Source organism: Corythoichthys intestinalis, chromosome 19 (genome assembly GCF_030265065.1).
Source record: "Corythoichthys intestinalis isolate RoL2023-P3 chromosome 19, ASM3026506v1, whole genome shotgun sequence".
In the NCBI taxonomy this organism is placed as follows: domain Eukaryota; kingdom Metazoa; phylum Chordata; class Actinopteri; order Syngnathiformes; family Syngnathidae; genus Corythoichthys; species Corythoichthys intestinalis.
Window position 1 is genome coordinate 23,372,077 of NC_080413.1, and position 17,615 is coordinate 23,389,691.

The window sequence follows — 17,615 nt, forward strand, 5'->3', positions numbered from 1 at the left end:
TTGTCGTTCTATCATAAACATCGCGCTCCCGTTAGAAGTGGGTGGAACATTTGTTCATTTTTGCTTATTACATTGTTACGTCAACACTCTTCCAACACAATCACAGAGTGCTTGATATCAGTTTTCTTCATGACAGGACTAAAAGTGTACTTTACTTAAGAAGCATCAATGGATCCTAATTAATGTTGTGTAATCGCTCAAGCTTGGTTGTGGTGAGTCAAGGGCCTTGAATGCACCTGACCCAGCCTGTTTCTTTCTATGTGAAAGGTTTTTCTGAGCTATCAGATTACTCTGGCCGAGTCTCAAAACGGGCAGCTGAGCATTGTGTAATATTCTAGATGAATCTGTGCGCTGCACTTTTTTAATCCCTCTAGCTCCCTTTTCCTGTCTCTGCTACCAGTCATCACCCTGCCTTTGTCTCGTGCCCTGTCACCATATAATCTCAGTTTCATGGATCCTAAGCCTACCGAATGTCATGGGAGAGTTAGGTGGGTGGACGGGCACAGCAAGGGCAGTGGTAGGTGTTGAAGATGTCTCATTTTTCTGTAAAGGCTTCTTCAATGCTACTGGCTGATTTTCTGAAAGTTGACATGATTTATAGACTTTGTCTTGCCAGGTCATCACGTGTGCTTTAAAGCTACTCACCCGGCTATCTGTTTATGATAAGGCCCTTGTCACACATCGAATAGTTTCTGAAGCTGTCTTTAAAATAAATGAATAAAATAGAGGGGAAAACGCTAAAGATTCAGCTATGTAGTATGTGGGGCTTATACCGCATGAGAAACACGCTACATTTCTTACTTGGATTGGCTTTATTTCTCCCACGATCAATATGTTACCTACGAGTATAATGAGGTCCTTGGGGGTTTGTTTTTTTCCCCTCATCTTTCCAAGCACAAAAAGCATTCGCTTTGTTTATCCCTGCCAAGCATTAACATGGTCATGAGTTCAATGCCTAGAAGCAGAATTATCAGAATTAGACACTCAATACTGTCTGGAAAAGTACTCAAATTATTCATTTAAATGTTTGTATTCACTGACTCAAAAAATAAAAACTACATTAAAAATGACTGTTGAACACTGCCATGAGAACAGCAGTATAGCTGTACATTTCTATCCTGGCTCCTTGGTATACTATGGCTAAATTAACAATGATTTAATTATTTAAGAGCTGAATATAATCTTATAGTGAAACGACCAGACAGTGGTTAACTTGTTTACACTTGTATGGTAACAGTTATCAACAAGATGTTTTAATTATTTGATCTGCGAACAAATCAGCTCATTTCAAACAAATCTGATCACCTAGTGTCTCATCGTGTTCAACCTAGGTTTCAGAAATCTAGTATTATTCATTCAATACGATAGATTCCCAGAACCTCTGCACTAATATCCTGCAGCTTGTATGGGCAGCAACTGTTTGCGTAGCATAAAGTTCATGACCACCTGTGACAATGACTTTATAGTTCTTTCCTCATGACCTCTGCACTGATAAGAGGCACCCAGTCTAGGTAATCATTAACCTCATCCACACCATCATATCAGATACTGTACATGTGGTCACAGTGACAAAGTGCTCTTACTCCATAGTCAAACACATTGTAGTACCTTTACTTCAGTGTCAATGTGTCCTCGTGGCGAGTGAAAGAGTTGCGTATCGGCATGTTAATAGTTCATTCAGTTGTTTCCTCCGGCCAAGCCTTTTTACATCTGTCATGTCCATTGTTTCTGACCAAACCATTTCCAGGAACGTAGACAGCCTTGAGGCAGAGAGGAAGTACACTGAAGAGTTAATGGCGCAATTATCAAGCACATTACTACTGCTGTACCTCAACGTCTTCCACATGATTGCAAGGCTGCTCAACATTTGACTTGCAAAAGTAATAACTCAAAGACTGCTGTATGGGATTTCGGGCCTCAACGGCACACAAAAGGGAGTCCTTATCTTAACTAGAAAGATGGTGAGCGAGCAGGACACGTGTCTTTTTGGTTCCAAAGCCCGATTACTAATCTCTATGTTCAGCTTTAATGACATTGTACCCTCAAACTAATCGTACAGGACAGCACTTTTACTCTGTTTCACAACCAGAGAGACTTAATACTCAACAGTCGCTAAATAACGATTGGCTTTTCCTGTAAAGGTGGGCAGCCTTTGCCAAATTTAATTAGCCTCTTAGCCCAGTTGGGAATAGGCGATATATCTTGAGAATAAGAAATGTAAAGAAGCAAAATGGCAAAATTGGAAGGCAACAGAAATGGATGACAAGTTAACGCTTATGATTCACCCTGTAATCATGTGGGTGAGCACAAGCGCAGTAATTATGATGTTTCAGCTCCACTTCGGCCCCAACACAACTAGCGTAATGCAAGTACAAATGTTAATGTATCATTTGGTCAACACGTGGTTTCATGGAAATTCACGCGGAAAATTTAAGCCCTTCATTGTAGTTCTTATGTGTAATAATGTGTGTGCGTGTGGTTGTGGTGGTGGTGGGGGTGGGGGGGGGGGCACTTCCGCCAATAGTGAAGGCTATCTTTACAATCACAAATGGATTAAATATACTAAAACCGTGAAGGTCCATGTCTGAGGTTGACCTTCAATAAGTGTTTGATATGAAACTGAGATAATCAGTTCTAGTATCAAACTAAGACATTTGCAAGTATTGGGCATAGATGCTGATGTAAAATAGGCATAAACATATACTGAAGTTACCAGAGTCAGATTATTGTCCTCTGATCTGTGCAGCATGCAGGTCAAACCTTTCCCTGAATTGCTCATTAGTGTTCAGTTTACAGATTCAGTATTTACTGTCCATCTGGTCCAACGGGCTTTTGTGATGGCAGCTGTAGCAAAAATAACATTTTTTTGCTAGTTTGTTTGTTTTCTTTCTTGGCAGGTATTGATTAATACATTTATTTCTGAATTGATTGATCTTGAGCAGATTTTTTTTTTTTTTTTTTTTTTTTGGCAACGTTTTTGTTATGTTTTATTATTATAACCTAGTGATTTTTAAGTAGAGTGCCTGGGTACACCGGCGTGCTGTGAGAAGACATGGTTATAGTCTATTTTGATTTCATTGTAATACCGGAACACAGACTAGAAAAAAAAAGTAAGGCCTTTTGTCAATTTTCTGTGGTTTTATTGCTAAAAAATGTGAGGCCGTATAGTCTATTATTTGTTAACATTGGCATGAAAATCTTCGAAAACTTTCAGATGTCCAGTATTTCAATCAAATCGCCTTCTAAAGAATCGAATCAGGACGTTTTAATGATGCCCAGCCATAGTATCCACCTGTTGCCATTAATGGACCAGATGAATTTTCGGCTTTTTTCGTGAGTAAACTGAGCTGAAACTATGAGTATTTGGTATGCTTTTTATTTATTTTTTTATGTGGTGCATTGTGGGCTTTTGGGAATTTAAAATGGCTGTCTTGACCTTTTGAATACGTACTTGTCTAACCAACTGTCTTGAACACAAACTTAATAAACTGTTGTATAAAGTGCATGTAAAAGTATGTCTTGAGAATGACACATGAACAATTGTGGCACATATCCAAATTTAGTAAGATTGTTAGGTCTGGTTTATCTGCACTCAACAAGAATTTCGCAGTAACTAAAGGTGCACTTATTCCAGCTGGTGAGATTTAGGGTCAACAATTTGACCTCGCTCTTCACTCAACAGAGGTTAAAAAAAAAAACTCCTCCGTTTTTTGTAGGAAAAACACTTTTTCCTCAGGCATAAATGGTTTAACCGATCAATACATATTAACGGGGATCAATACTGTATCACCCGTTGCATTCGTCTTACATATCCTCAACACGGATGTCGTTTTTAGAGTGGAAGTTAAATGGTCAGGAATATTAAAGTAACGCTGAGTGCAGAGCAAATGCTCTTCTGACAGGGGAGACTGTAACCTCTATTTGAAGGTGACCAGGGGGCTGTTTGAGTGTAGCCCACTGAGGCCCCCGTGTGGCTAGATTTTTATGGCATTCGCACATTTGAATGCCTCTGACTTTCTACATCAGCAATCGGTTCCCCAGGCCGTTCAAGCTTCATACAAACAGATTAGTTGATTTTTTTTCTTTTATCCCAGACAATAATTATAGGTTGTTTTTCATACAAACAGCTTTCATTAGACTGTCGCTTAAATGGTTTGTTGCTGAGGCCCAGGTTCTACACCAGGTCTATACATAGTTCTCTTTTCTGTGTTTCTTTTATCAGGATGTATCCTATTAAAGAGGTTCCTGTAGAAGAGCAAGCTCTGACGGACTGGCTATATCAGAGGTTTGTGGAGAAAGAAGACTTGCTGGCGCACTTCTATGACACAGGTTTGTTGCATTTGGACATCAGTTACAAGATACTCATTAGGTACACTTACAAAATCGTTTAAAAAAAATTTTAATTAAAAAAAAAAAAAAAAAACATTGCCCACAGAGCGTGTTATGGGGGTGGCGTGGCTCAGTGGTAGAGTAGTTGTTCCCCAACCCAGGGGTTGTGGGTTCAATTCTCCGCCCTGATGAACTCGCCTAAGTATCCTGTATCACCATTCATCAGGTGTAATCACCAGTAGGTGGATTGGGCTGTAGTGTAAAGCAGTTTGAGAAAGGCGCTAAACAAGTTTAACTCCATTTACCAGTAATGCGGCCAAACACAACTGAAATGGCCATTTGCTGAAAGCATACACATACTGTGTTTGGACGGCTTTGTGCCAGGAAAAGTTGTTTTGTGGAAGCTCATGTAATTAAACATGCCATTTTCAATTGGCTGTTAATTTTGCGACATTCAGTGGCAGTTTTTGATATGGACAACATAGGTAGTCACCTTGGGCTGGTTGCACGAAGGAGGGTTATTTTCTTAGCATCATTTGCAACATCTAAATTGTCAAGTTCAGTTATGGAAAATTGCATCCTGTACTGCAGTGGTCCCCAACCACCGGCCCGCGGACCAGTACCGTTCCGTGAGCCACTTGGCACAGGTCAGCTAGAGAAATAATATTTCCGTTTTAAATCATGTGTGCACCATCAACATTCAGGCATGAAAATCTCTCACCTTTCGCCGTTTTGAAGTCAAAAAGGGTACCTACGTAAATTGTGTAGATCCGAGGAGAAAATCTTTGTTGGGGGAGATTTTTTTAATGTCGGATGCTTAGTATGCAAGCAGGGAAAGCGGCACAAAGCCAAAATAGCGTACCAGAGTGCCCAAAACATTGACTTATTTCAACGAAACAAAGGAGGGTACACTGTCGTGTCCTCTCTCTTAATGCCAAGCTTGGCTGCATGTTGGCCGTGAATGAACACCTAAAGCGCTGTCACCCAGTTGTAATTTTGGAAGACGACAGGAGACAATTACAAGCTGGCAGATTGTAAGCCTATCTAACTAACTAACGATATGTTTTATTGAAGTTGTTAAGCCTGTCGCGATATTGCCTGGCACGGCCAGACTGTTCTCCCCGTGTTTTTCAAACACTGAGAGTATAGTCTGGGACCCAGTCCATTAACGGCCTCTCGAGCAAGTACAAAATCAATCGACAAATCAGATTCGTATATTTGCGTGACTTGTTCTTAACGAGCAACGTCACTCTTCCGTGTCGGAAGTCGTCTCCACAACACCACAGATGGCGAACAGGAGAACCGAGAATATGTTCCAATCCACGGTAAAATCAGTTTTAAATTACCAAAAACACATCGACACAAGTCATTGACAACAGTCTGTCTCGCGCTAGCCATGTTGAATAAACTCCGCTCTCCTCGTATGTTTACTTCCGCGTGCAAGTCCCTCGTCCCGCCCGTCGCTGATTGGTCCACTCCACTGTCTGTTTGCTGTGGCTTGCTCCGCCCTGGAAATTTTATCCGCTTAATGGTGGCCAGACTCAATAGCTGGAACAGCGGTGAGCCTGGAGTACCAGGCTAGTCGCGATATGCAATGAGTCCATTTATCGCACGGTAAATAAAAATGAGGGCGGTAATTTCCACGGCTGCGTTTTACATTAGTGTGTGCGTGTACACCTGTGTGTTGATGGCATATAAGACTTCAGTTCCTTTAACAGATGTGTATTGGTCATCAACACACTGTAGAATTAAAGTTCAGACATGCAAAATAAGGCTACGCATCCATATTAAACACTGTAAACGTTAGCATTGCTACATTGAGGCTAATGGGGGTAGGACGACCTACTTTAGCCTGCTATAAAACATGGGCAGTCTTCTCCAAAATGCAAACTTGCGGCTAAAAGGTGACACTTTAAACATAAAAAAATGCTGGTTAACAGCATTCGCGGATGAAAAAAAAACATCTATTACTGACACCATATGCAATGAGGAAAAGTGATTTTTGGGGGGAGTGTTAAGCTTACGGTAAGCGGTTTAGCGAACGTACTTCCGGTGAACATTTCAAAATAAAAGCATGTCATGTTCGTCATATAATTAACGATTTCTGGAGTTAATCCCACATACTTCAGAATTCAGATTCTACACTAAGAATAGCTTTAAATTGACACCCTTTATGAAAAATTGATTGCCAATGAATAATAATGATATTACTATTATACATAGTAGTATACTATAATATTAATGCTAGATATTTTTTTAAGAATTGTTTTGAAACATGTTGGAAAGGCGAAGTCAGTGTTCTGAATCTGTTTACATTCCATTCTTTTGCACTCGTTAATGCTATCAGCATTTGACCTCGTTGTTTATTTGATTTATTGTTGTTATTTACGTGTTTATTTGTACTTCAATAAAGAATTTAAGTGTTCCAAAATGTTTTTGTGAATTAATAAGCGTCATCAAAAATTTCATTGCTAAATTAGTAAACGGTAGGGGGGGGGGGGAATAGATTAGGTTAGATTAGTCGACTAATTATAAAAATAGTCGGCTGACTAATCAGGGAGAAAATTAGTCGTTTGGGACAGCCCTAGTTGTACAGTGTACCGGAACATATTTCCTCCACACCCTTCTCACCTTTTTAACCCCTGACCCATTTTCATGCCTGAATATTCAAGTATAGAGATCCGGATCCAATGGTGAACCATAGGGTTGCCAGATCAAAACAGTCTCCATCCCAATCATACGGTAGATATCACCCGCCTATTTAGGCTAGAACATGCCCAATCTGTCAACACTGCTGCACCTACGTACTCACTGCACATGCGCTTTTCATACAACAAATATGGTGGCGCGCTATAAGTACATTTCAGAAACTCTTCTTCTTTTCGTAGTGGCGCCAACGGCGCTCGGTGCGTAATAAAGAGACTCTCGGGAGCCCAATGTGTGAGACACACTGTGCAGAACACCACTGGTGCAAAATCAGTGCCCAGTTTGCAGCACGGAAACCCATTCATTTTGTATGTGGGAGCGGCCGTTCCCTGAGCTATTGGACGCCTGAAATGTTGCTCTCGCACCACATTCTCACCAAAACTAGTATGGCAGTTTCAATTTCGCCCTCCTCCTTGCCATAATGCACAAAAAGGAAAAATAAATGCATTTGTACTTGGTTTTTCGTTTCCTGGCTGCGACCAGGCCTGTCTTTTGCCGTCACGCGCCCCCCCCCCCACCCTTGTTTGGCACCCCGTCGGTCCGTGAGAAAAATTGGAATGCCTCCGCGGTAATAAAAAAGGTTGGGGACAGCTGCTGTACTGGACAAGACTCAATATGGTGCCATAACTGGTTCGAGGGCATACATGTTCGGCCGAATTGCTCTGTGCAACAGACTTAACGAGAGCCTCAACTAAATCCTACATTGACCACGATTAACAATAAAGCTGAACTCAGCTGAACTAAGAATGCAAAATGCAGACAACATTAAGCTGAATCGGAAGGCAACCCTGATTTTTATAATAGTTCGATAAAACCTTAAAAATACCGAAAGATTTAATCCTTTCATACTACAGTTTAGAGACTACAGCTATGCATTATAGCAGTTTTGTGTGATCTGAGAGGTCTATATTTCCAAAAAATGTTAGCAAATGTACAAGGCTCCTCTCAAGTAAAAGTAGCATTCAAAAAAATCATCTAACAGAAGTAATTTAAAAAAAAAAAAAAATTCCTACATATTGGGAGACATTTAGATGTAGCTCTTTGTGGGAATTAAGTATATATAGTTTATTCAAGTAGCAATTTTAGGCTGCATCACTCACAGTCACACCCCTTGCATCCTTTTCAACAGGGGCGTTCCCACCACCCGAGGGCCAGAAGGAAGCAGTCTCCCGGCAAATGACCCTGGATCCCGTGTGGCTGTGCGCCATCCAGTCGTTCGCTTTCGTCTCTGGCTACATGTGGTACAGCCTCTTGCGGCACCTCTACTGCGTTATGTTTTGAGTACGCCGTCAATAAAAGCAGGAAAGAAGCGCCTCGGGATCCGCCGTTGTCATGCTTTGGATGAATGTACATTTTTGAATTGCGCGGCGAGACTAGAGATGGGGGGAGTGACACAAAAAATCATGTATAAGACGTGTAGACAAACAGAATTACAGCCCTGACACTACACATGATCTCTCACATCACAACTCTCATGTTGATGTTTACACATAGGCCGTCACACAGTCATGCATTCAAGAGGCTCAGGACCAAGGACTGCTATAGTTTCACGGTGTGTGTATGGACATGTGCGGGAGTAGAAGCTTTGAGTCTGCCCTTTAGCCTTTTCTGACGCCCAATGGACGTCTCGAAGCAGCTGTATGGACGCTCCCTTTTCCCCTTGGCCCACATTGCACTAAGGATCCAAACTGCTCCCTGTCCCAGGATTTATTCCTGAATGGTAGCTGCCTATGTATGTATTTTTTTTTTTTTTCTTTAGCCTGCGCATTTCCACAACGACAGCCAGCACATTTGATGTCTTTTCGTTGTGGTCTGGACTGTTTACATTAGCGAGTCTGCGCTATGTCAAACACTGTTAAACTTGTGTGGAAACACAGATCACCTGAAAAGCAACTCATGTGGACTCCTGTTTGGTCATGTACATGCGTGGACTCGCAGCATTGCGCATATACAAGGATAATCATCTCAAAAAGGACTTAAAAGGCTTTGACTTTTTTTTGTCATCCCTCATCAAACAGCATAATTTTAGTTATTTAAAACATGCTCAATGTTGTCCACAAACGCAAGGGAACATAATTGTTTGTGCTGAATGCTTTTCACAGCATTCAAAAAAATTATGACCGTTCACTTTGGCTTTAAGAAGTGTAGGCATTGATAGAGTAAGGTGAAGTGTTAAAATGTGGGTGCCCCAGATCCCATCTCTTTTTTTTTATTGAACCCCACCCCCCCACCCCACCCCAGTTAATGTGCTTTTATGTGTTGTTACTGTGTGACGTCAAATGGTGGAGATAATTCATGAAACATGATTTCATTTTAAATGACAGAATATCCTCTGTACATAACAAACTTCAAAAAGCAATTGTCAGGCACCTGTCTGTGAATAATTCAGATATATTTTCTTTCTTTTTAGGAAGAAAATCCTATTTTGTTTACTTCTCATTCATACACTGTTGTTGTTTTAATTGTATTTTTTTTTTCTGTTCCTAAGCAGGAAGTTCTTTGTAACACCGCCCAAGCTTAGTATCATGCCAAACATGTTGAGTCATGAAGATGCAGCGTGAACTCTTATTTTTTGTTGTTGTTGTTGTTGTTGTTCAACGCTTTTGCCGATACCTATAGACAGGGTTTCCTAAATCGTTGTCAGCTCAAGTCCTGAATTCTTTTGGTACCAAATGGACTAAAACTTTATCATACATTGTCATATTGCGAACATAACACCAATGATTACTAGCCCAGTATATTAGTTGTTTTTTGAACAACAATCATCCATTGCAAAGAATGGTGTGTCATGATTTTTTCCCCCCCACATTTTGACACTTACGACCCAAATTAAATGAACATCGACACTATTTTTTGGGAAACCCTGCCTGAAAGATCACATTCCCTAGTGATTTTGTTTTCCTAAGGAAAAACAAAATATGTATTTGGAATTTGGATAAATAGTTAGGAAGGGGTCAAGGTGAAATTAGCCCAGCGAAGACGGAAATTAGGCCAGCAAAGACGGGAAGCACACTAAAATATTTTCTTTTCATTATGAAATCACTTGCTTCATTTTTTATTTTTATTTTTTGGGCTTTTATTAAGACAATTCTTCTTAGATGTGCGGCATTCATCATTGCAATTAGAAATGCTTTGGAAAAACTTTTTTTTTTTTGCTGGCCCCTTGTTTTTTTTGTTGTTGTTGTTGTTGTCAATTTTGGTAGAAAAAATAAAAATAATAATAAATTGAAAAAAAGAAGCACCAACTTAGCTGGTAAAACATTTGAAAATCTGTGTCATTCACTTGCCCTTATCAGTTTTTCCCCCCCTCGACCGTGTATCCAAAGAAGGCAGGGAAAGTGATGTTTTCCTAAATGTGGTTTTAGGAGATAAACACAATAGGGTTTAAAACAAATGATACTAGAACTGTCTGTAATTTCCCATTTTGTACTTCTCCTTTAAATTCATAGTTACACAGCCATTTTACAACACAAACCTGTGCTGGAATAAAACATCAAAGATCGTAAACCCCTTGTTCTGCTTCTCTTTAATGAACTTTTAACCAAGTTGAGCAGTTTAAATGGAAGGTAAGTTCATCCAACGTGTTAATTTTCTATTCAAGTTATCCTCACTTAGGTTTGTGGGTGAATGCTGTGATAATGAACAACTTTAATTTTACCTTGCCGTATTTTTGAAATTAATTTTGATGGCAAATGGGATAAACTAATTTTACCAAGAGTTGGTGACATTTACAGTACCTCAAGTGCAGGAAGTCTCATGCATCAAGCAGCCTATTCAATGCAAGGGTTTATTCTGTAGAGAGGACTCTGCCCAGTGGATGGTATATATGCACCAAAAAATAATATTGCAGACAATGTTGTCACCAGAGGAAAAAGGTCCTCTCAATGTTCTGCAATTTCACTAGCAGTGAACCATTTCGCAGGTAAGGGCACCCAAGGTACTCAATATCACGGTTTGGTGGATCCTCCAACAATGGCAGAGTCTCTTGTGGCAGAAAGCACTAAAACATCATTTTACGTCCTCACAGGATTAACAAAGTAACCGTCTATCTGTCCACTATGTCAAAATGCCGCAGTGAAGAAGACAGACAGGCAGGCAGAATGCTGCAGACTAACCTGCCTCAAGCCTTTTATAGTGTCGAGAGAATAGTAAGGCACAATGTCATTAAAAGCCTTAGGGTTGTTTTGGGTCTCATGTCATTCAGCTTTTTATGTTCCACAAGCTGAGAAACAAGCATGAACACAGTTTGTTGAATTGAAATATAAAAACTAGGGCTGCAGCTATCGATTATTTTAGTAGTCTATTGATCGATTAAGTAGTTAGTTCGAATAATCAAATAATCTGATGAGCAACACAAAAATTAAAATACCTGAGCTGAGCCTCAAACGGTAAAAAAAAAAAAGATCTAAGATCAACTGCTCTTACATGGCAAATGTCCGCTATAAAATGCTAACGTTGTTTTCCAATGATCCTAACAAATCGTTCAAACATATTCCCACAAAAAAAAAGCTAAATATACTTATAAACTAAATTACGAATTCATTAGCTCAAACAAAAACTTACAACCTTATGTCTTAACAGGGAGCAGCTGGATTCAGCCATGTGAAATTAGTTATGTCATATTCGTTGTGGCCACTAGAGGGCAGTGTATCCACCCGAATTAAAAAAATAAATAAATGCAAACACTTTCTAAACAAACCATTACAACGCCGCTTTAATTAAACGAATACTCGAAGCAGAAAAATTTTAAATTGAATCTTTTTTTTTTTTTTTTGTAATCGAATTAGTCAAGTTAATCGACTAACTGTTGCAGCACTAATAAAGACCGTGTGAAATGTTTGTGGAAATTTCATACGTCTGTGGGTTACAAAATAACAATAATAATAGCAACAAGAAGCAGATTGGTTTCTTGGGTAAAGTCATTTGCCGATACAGTTCTGAAGTTTGAGTCTCGGCTGCGGCCTACCTGTGTGCAGTTCAAATAAAGAAAATTACATGTTGTACCGTGTATGTATTTCACACAACCTTCTGTCCTCCATCAGTGAGACATCTCTCTTGTTTTTCAGCTGACCGTTTTATTCTTGACCCATAAATCTGTATTCATTCAGCTACAACTGTACGACGACATCCCATAGTCCTCCAGCTCTCTGCAGGAGTGACCTTTGCAGAGCCAGACTGACACATACGGTCCCGAATGGTTTCCTCCCTGCGGTGCGACCAGTGTCAGTTTTAGGCTGTCGCGACACGCCATGGAGGCAAACGGATGAATCATTTGAGCAAGTGTAAATTAAGCGACAAAGTGATCTGACTGAGCTACCGCTTGTGGAAAACAAAGACAATTGGGTGTTGGGGAAAATTCATTTGGCTCAACATACAGCAGCAAGATATCCTGATAATTATATCTACATATAAACATGTTTTATATATATATATATATTTTTTCCATTTGTTACATTTTATCTCATGATCCTTCCAAGCAAACAGCCAATTTTAAACAAAGGGTATGCCTGTGACTTGCCTTGTTAAAAAAATACATTGTCAAATCCTATGCAGGATAAATTTGGTTAAATATTTGTCGTCCTCTAGTGGAGAGCTCGAGTGTTTAGCGCCTATTTTCGCGGTATCGCCGACGCCTGGCAACATTACCACGCCCATCCAATTTCTGACCAATCAGGACTCTACCTGTCTAGTGAATCGACCAATAGCAACGGAGAGGCGTCTGCGGCAGTCAATTTAAACGGAAAAGTCTGTTTCTATTTACCTAACAAATACACGCGCATGAAAGCCGGTGAGCCTTTGACCTCTGTCCAAAGGGCAACCAAAACGGAAAACTTTAAAGTGGTAATGTGAGCGTTTATGTATTGTAGGATAATATTTTGATTGTACGTTTTCTAGCGTAGTTGGTTAGTAGTTGGTAGACAAAACCAAAATGCCTTCACGTGTTGGTGACTACGAGGTTCTGCACACCATTGGCTCTGGTTCTTTCGGAAGATGTCAGAAAATAAGGCGGAAATCGGACGGCAAAGTGAGTAGCCATTATTTTTTGTGTGCTGTAACTGCAACGAAACAGTGATAGCATGTTGTTACTTTTAATGTGACTTCAAAGCCATGCCACCCAAGTCCACAGTTTCTTGTCCAGTTGTTGTTAAAAAAGTAAAACGGATACACATACAGAGACAATAGTAAGTTGGTTGCATTATACTAGTTTTGCTCCACTCTCTTACTACTGACTTTACCTGATTTGACAAGGTTCTGGTGTGGAAGGAGCTGCATTATGGCACGATGGCAGAGAGCGAGAAGCAGATGCTGGTGTCTGAGGTGAACCTCCTAAGGGAGCTCCGGCATCCCAACATAGTGAGATACTACGACCGCATCATCGACCGCACTAAGACGACCCTGTACATCGTCATGGAGTATTGCGAGGGTGGCGACCTGGCCAGCCTTATAGCTCGAGCCATAAAGGAAAGGTGACCTTGTGACCCTCAGCTTCCACCTTTTGATTCTGCTTAGTAACTGCATCTTCTGACAATCACACAATCACAATGCTTGTTTGCTCAGACGCTATTTGGATGAAAACTTCATCCTTCGCGTCACCGCACAGCTCATGTTGGCGCTGAAAGAGTGCCACAGGCGAAGCGACGGCAGACCCACCGTCCTTCATCGGGACTTGAAACCGGCCAACATTTTCCTGGATGCCAAGCAGAACGTGAAACTGGGAGACTTCGGCCTAGCTCGGATCCTCAACCATGACACAAGCTTTGCCAAGACATTTGTTGGAACGCCGTACTATATGTCCCCTGTGAGTTCTCATAAATTGTGAGCAGTTCTAGTTTCCAACTGTTCCAATTGATGTTTAATTTGTGTTTCAGGAGCAAATGAACCAGATGTCATACAATGAAAAGTCAGATATCTGGTCACTAGGCTGTTTGCTGTACGAACTGTGTGCCCTATCGTAAGTTTGCTTGAGCACACATTCCTTCCCGGGCTGTTTTGTGCTCTGTAATGTGTATAATTTCACAGGCCCCCCTTTACTGCCTACAACCAGAAAGAATTGGCCATCAAAATCCGAGAGGGCAAGTTCAACAGAATCCCGCATCGCTACTCAGAAGAGCTAAATATCCTGCTGAGGAAAATGCTCAACTTGAAGGTTTGAAATATTAACATCCTGTCTCATTTTTAAAATTAATGTTAAATAATCAAAGACTAATATTTTTCCTCACATGTATAATTTAATATTGCTGTGGCCTGTGGGTTGTTGCTGCCATCAGGACTATATGAGGCCATCTGTGGAATCCATCCTCCAGAGCAGCCTTTTAGCCAAAGCAGTCCTTGAAGAGACTAAGAAGGTGCAGCAGCTTCGGAGGCGGTCAGCAGACTCTGACGTTGCTCCCGAAAAGCCCACAGACATATCACCTTCTGTCGCAGAGCTCATGCTACGAGAGCAGGCCCTCAAAGAGCGGGAAAAGGCACTAAGAGAACGTGAGGCGATGCTGGAGCGTGAGTTTGGTTTTATACTGTACACGGCTGTCCTTTTTCGTTGTCAAATATCAGAAGCTAGCAGTAAACCAAAGTCAAGCTTGTCACTTTACCAGGAATGCTTTAGTGTTACAGCACCAATTCCCAAAGAAGTGAATTGTTCACACACCTCTCCAATGCAGTAATCAAAACAGTGACTGAGCACTGCTGTGAAAAGCAAAAATCTGCAAGTAATTGCCATTAGATGCCAGATTAATTTGTGAGTGGCGAATATGCTTGCAATCACTATTTACAGTACACCACAGTTATATGTGGTACATTGTTTCCTCGCTTTTCTAAAAAGTTGTGAAGGCTATCTCCTATATTTTATGGGCCTTCCCAACATTTTGTGTACCTAACCTTCTAACGTTTGTTAATGGAAATTCTTGGATAAGTACTGTTGAGAAAGGAGATTTTTTTTTTTTTTTTTTTTTAGATTTCGACTACAGTTCTTTCATGTTTTTGGTTTTTAGAACGGGAACATGAGATTTGTGTTCGTGAACGCCTGGCAGCTGAGAAACTATTGAGGTAATTTATTGGATGCGGAAAATGGCACTGATGATTTGTGTTCTGGCGGAAATTTTATCGACGGTTGGACTTATGTGATCTTCCCAATGTTTTATTTCAGAGTGGAGAATTTAATGAAGAACTTGCATGTGGACCACCAGAAGAACCAGACCCCATTCTATGATAAAGAACTAGGTATGCGTGTCCGTTGAACACCATTGGACACACTACCAAGCTTAGTGGTTTCTGTATGAAATGATCTTAATGTCAATAAAGATTTGAATCAAATTTTTAAAAAATGTAGCTCCTAATTACTGTAACTGTTTGCTTTCACTAAATTGCAATAAAAATGTATTTTTGGTGCCATAGGTGTCTGGCAGAGCACAAAGCGGGTCCATTTCGTCGGTGCCAACAAGGAGAACCATCGTCTAGATCACTCTGGAACAGTGACGCCGCGAGACGATGTCATGTGTCAATGCACTCAAATCATGAGTGATGTAGAGAAAGCATGTCAGATCCTTGGCTACCGCATCTGATAGCTGTGTTATACTCAATGTAAATACTTGAAGTGTCGAAACTACTGAATTAAATTAAGCTTTTATGGCTGGGTAATTTATTTATTAGGTACAGTGGGGCAAATAAGTATTTAGTCAACCACCAATTGTGCAAGTTCTCCTACTTGAAAAGATTAGAGAGGCCTGTAATTATCAACATGGGTAAACCTCAACCATGAGAGACAGAATGTGGAGAGAAAAAAACAGAAAATCACATTGTTTGATTTTTAAAGAATTTATTTCCAAATTAGAGTGGAAAATAAGTATTTGGTCACCTACAAACAAGCAATATTTCTGGCTGTCAAAGTGGTCTAACTTCTCCACTCGTTACCTGTATTAATGGCACCTGTTTTAACTCATCGGTATGAAAGACACCCGTCCACAACCTCAGTCAGTCAAACTCCACTATGGCCAAGACCAAAGAGCTGTCGAAGGACACCAGAGACAAAATTGTAGACCTGCACCAGGCTGGGAAGACTGAATCTTCAATAGATAAAACGCTAGGTGTAAAGAAATCAACTGTGAGAGCAATTATTAGAAAATGGAAGACATACAAGACCACTGATAATCTCCGTCGATCTGGGGCTCCATGCAAGATCTCACCCCGTGGCGTCAAAATGATAACAAAAACGGTGAGCAAAAATCCCAGAACCACATGGAGGACCTAGTGAATGACCTACAGAAAGCTGGGACCACAGTAACAAAGGCTACTATCAGTAACACAATGCACCGCCAGGGACTCAAATCCTGCACTGCCAGACGTGTCCCCCTGCTGAAGAAAGTACATGTCCAGGCCCGTCTGCGGTTCGCTAGAGAGCATTTGGATGATCCAGAAGAGGACTGGGAGAATGTGTTATGGTCAGATGAAACCAAAATAGAACTTTTGGGTAGAAACACAAGTTGTGTTTGGAGGAGAAAGAATACTGAATTGCATCCGAAGAACGCCATACCCACTGTGAAGCGTTGGGGTGGAAACATCATGTTTTGGGTTGTTTTTCTGCAAAGGGACCAGGACGACTGTGTAAAGGAAAGAATGAATGGGGCCATGTATCGAGAGATTTTGAGCAAAAATTTTCCATCAGCTAGGGCATGAAGATGAGATGTGGCTGAGTCTTTCAGCATGACAATGATCCCAAACACACAGCCGGGGCAACACAGGAGTGGCTTCGTACGAAGCATTTCAAGGTCCTGAAGTGTCCTAGCCAGTCTCCAGATCTCAACCCCATATAAAATCTGTGGAGGGAGTTGAAAGTCACTGTTGCCCAAAGACCGCCCCAAAATATCACTGCTCTAGAGGAGATCTGCATGGATGCATGGGCCAAAATACCAGCAACAGTGTGTGAAAAGCTTGTGAAGAGAAAACAGAAAACATTTGGTCTGCGTTATTGCCAACAAAGGGTACATAACAAAGTGTTGAGATGAACCTTTGGTACTGACCAAATATTCCACCATGATTTGCAAATAAATTATTCAAAAATCAATGGGATTTTTTTTTTTTTTTTTTTCCTTCCACATTCTGTCTCTCATGGTTGATGTTTACCCATTTTGACAATTACAGGCCTCTCTAATGTTTTCAAGTGGGAGAACTTGCACAATTAGTGGTTGACTAAATTACTTATTTGCCCCACTGTAGATGTTGGTGATATATAATGTATTTAGATCAAATCTAGCAGCTGATATGATTGTTTGAAAGAGACTCAAAATCTAAAACATACTAAACTCAAGAAGTTATGTATTCAGGTCAATAAATTGTAGATATGAATAGCATTGTGTTTTGGCTAAGGTCATGTTTTCCCCCGTTATTGTCGATATTTTGCCAACAAATTACATTATCATTGGCGATGAGCTATTGTTAATCAACGTTAACCCTGCAATTGCGTTTACCTTTTGGTTTCGGTATGATTCAGCCATTACGTCAGAGTATTACAGTAATTTATACGCCTGTTCAAGACTCACAAGAGTCTGTTTGTCTGCCACAAGAGGTCACTAATTTTCCACAATTGC

The 17,615-nt window shown here is 40.5% G+C and overlaps 2 protein-coding genes across 2 annotated transcripts in view; both read left to right on the forward strand.

The window, feature by feature from the left end:
• lpgat1 (lysophosphatidylglycerol acyltransferase 1) overlaps nt 1–10,532 on the forward strand; it is a 38,193-nt gene extending 27,661 nt beyond the window's left edge. The window contains exons 7-8 of the mRNA XM_057823130.1: nt 4,223–4,329; nt 8,165–10,532. Of these exons, the coding sequence (XP_057679113.1) occupies nt 4,223–4,329; nt 8,165–8,316 (259 nt within the window). The 3' untranslated portion in view covers nt 8,317–10,532. The remainder of the gene's footprint in view (nt 1–4,222; nt 4,330–8,164) is intronic.
• A 2,248-nt stretch (nt 10,533–12,780) lies between these two features.
• nek2 (NIMA-related kinase 2) lies at nt 12,781–15,658 on the forward strand. Its single transcript, XM_057823181.1, has 9 exons — nt 12,781–13,060; nt 13,285–13,502; nt 13,594–13,834; nt 13,905–13,987; nt 14,056–14,182; nt 14,304–14,532; nt 15,024–15,078; nt 15,179–15,252; nt 15,427–15,658. Exons 1-9 carry the CDS (start codon nt 12,965–12,967, stop codon nt 15,591–15,593), a joined length of 1,290 nt encoding a protein of 429 aa, XP_057679164.1. The 5' UTR covers nt 12,781–12,964; the 3' UTR covers nt 15,594–15,658.
• Nucleotides 15,659–17,615: the final 1,957 nt, after the last annotated feature.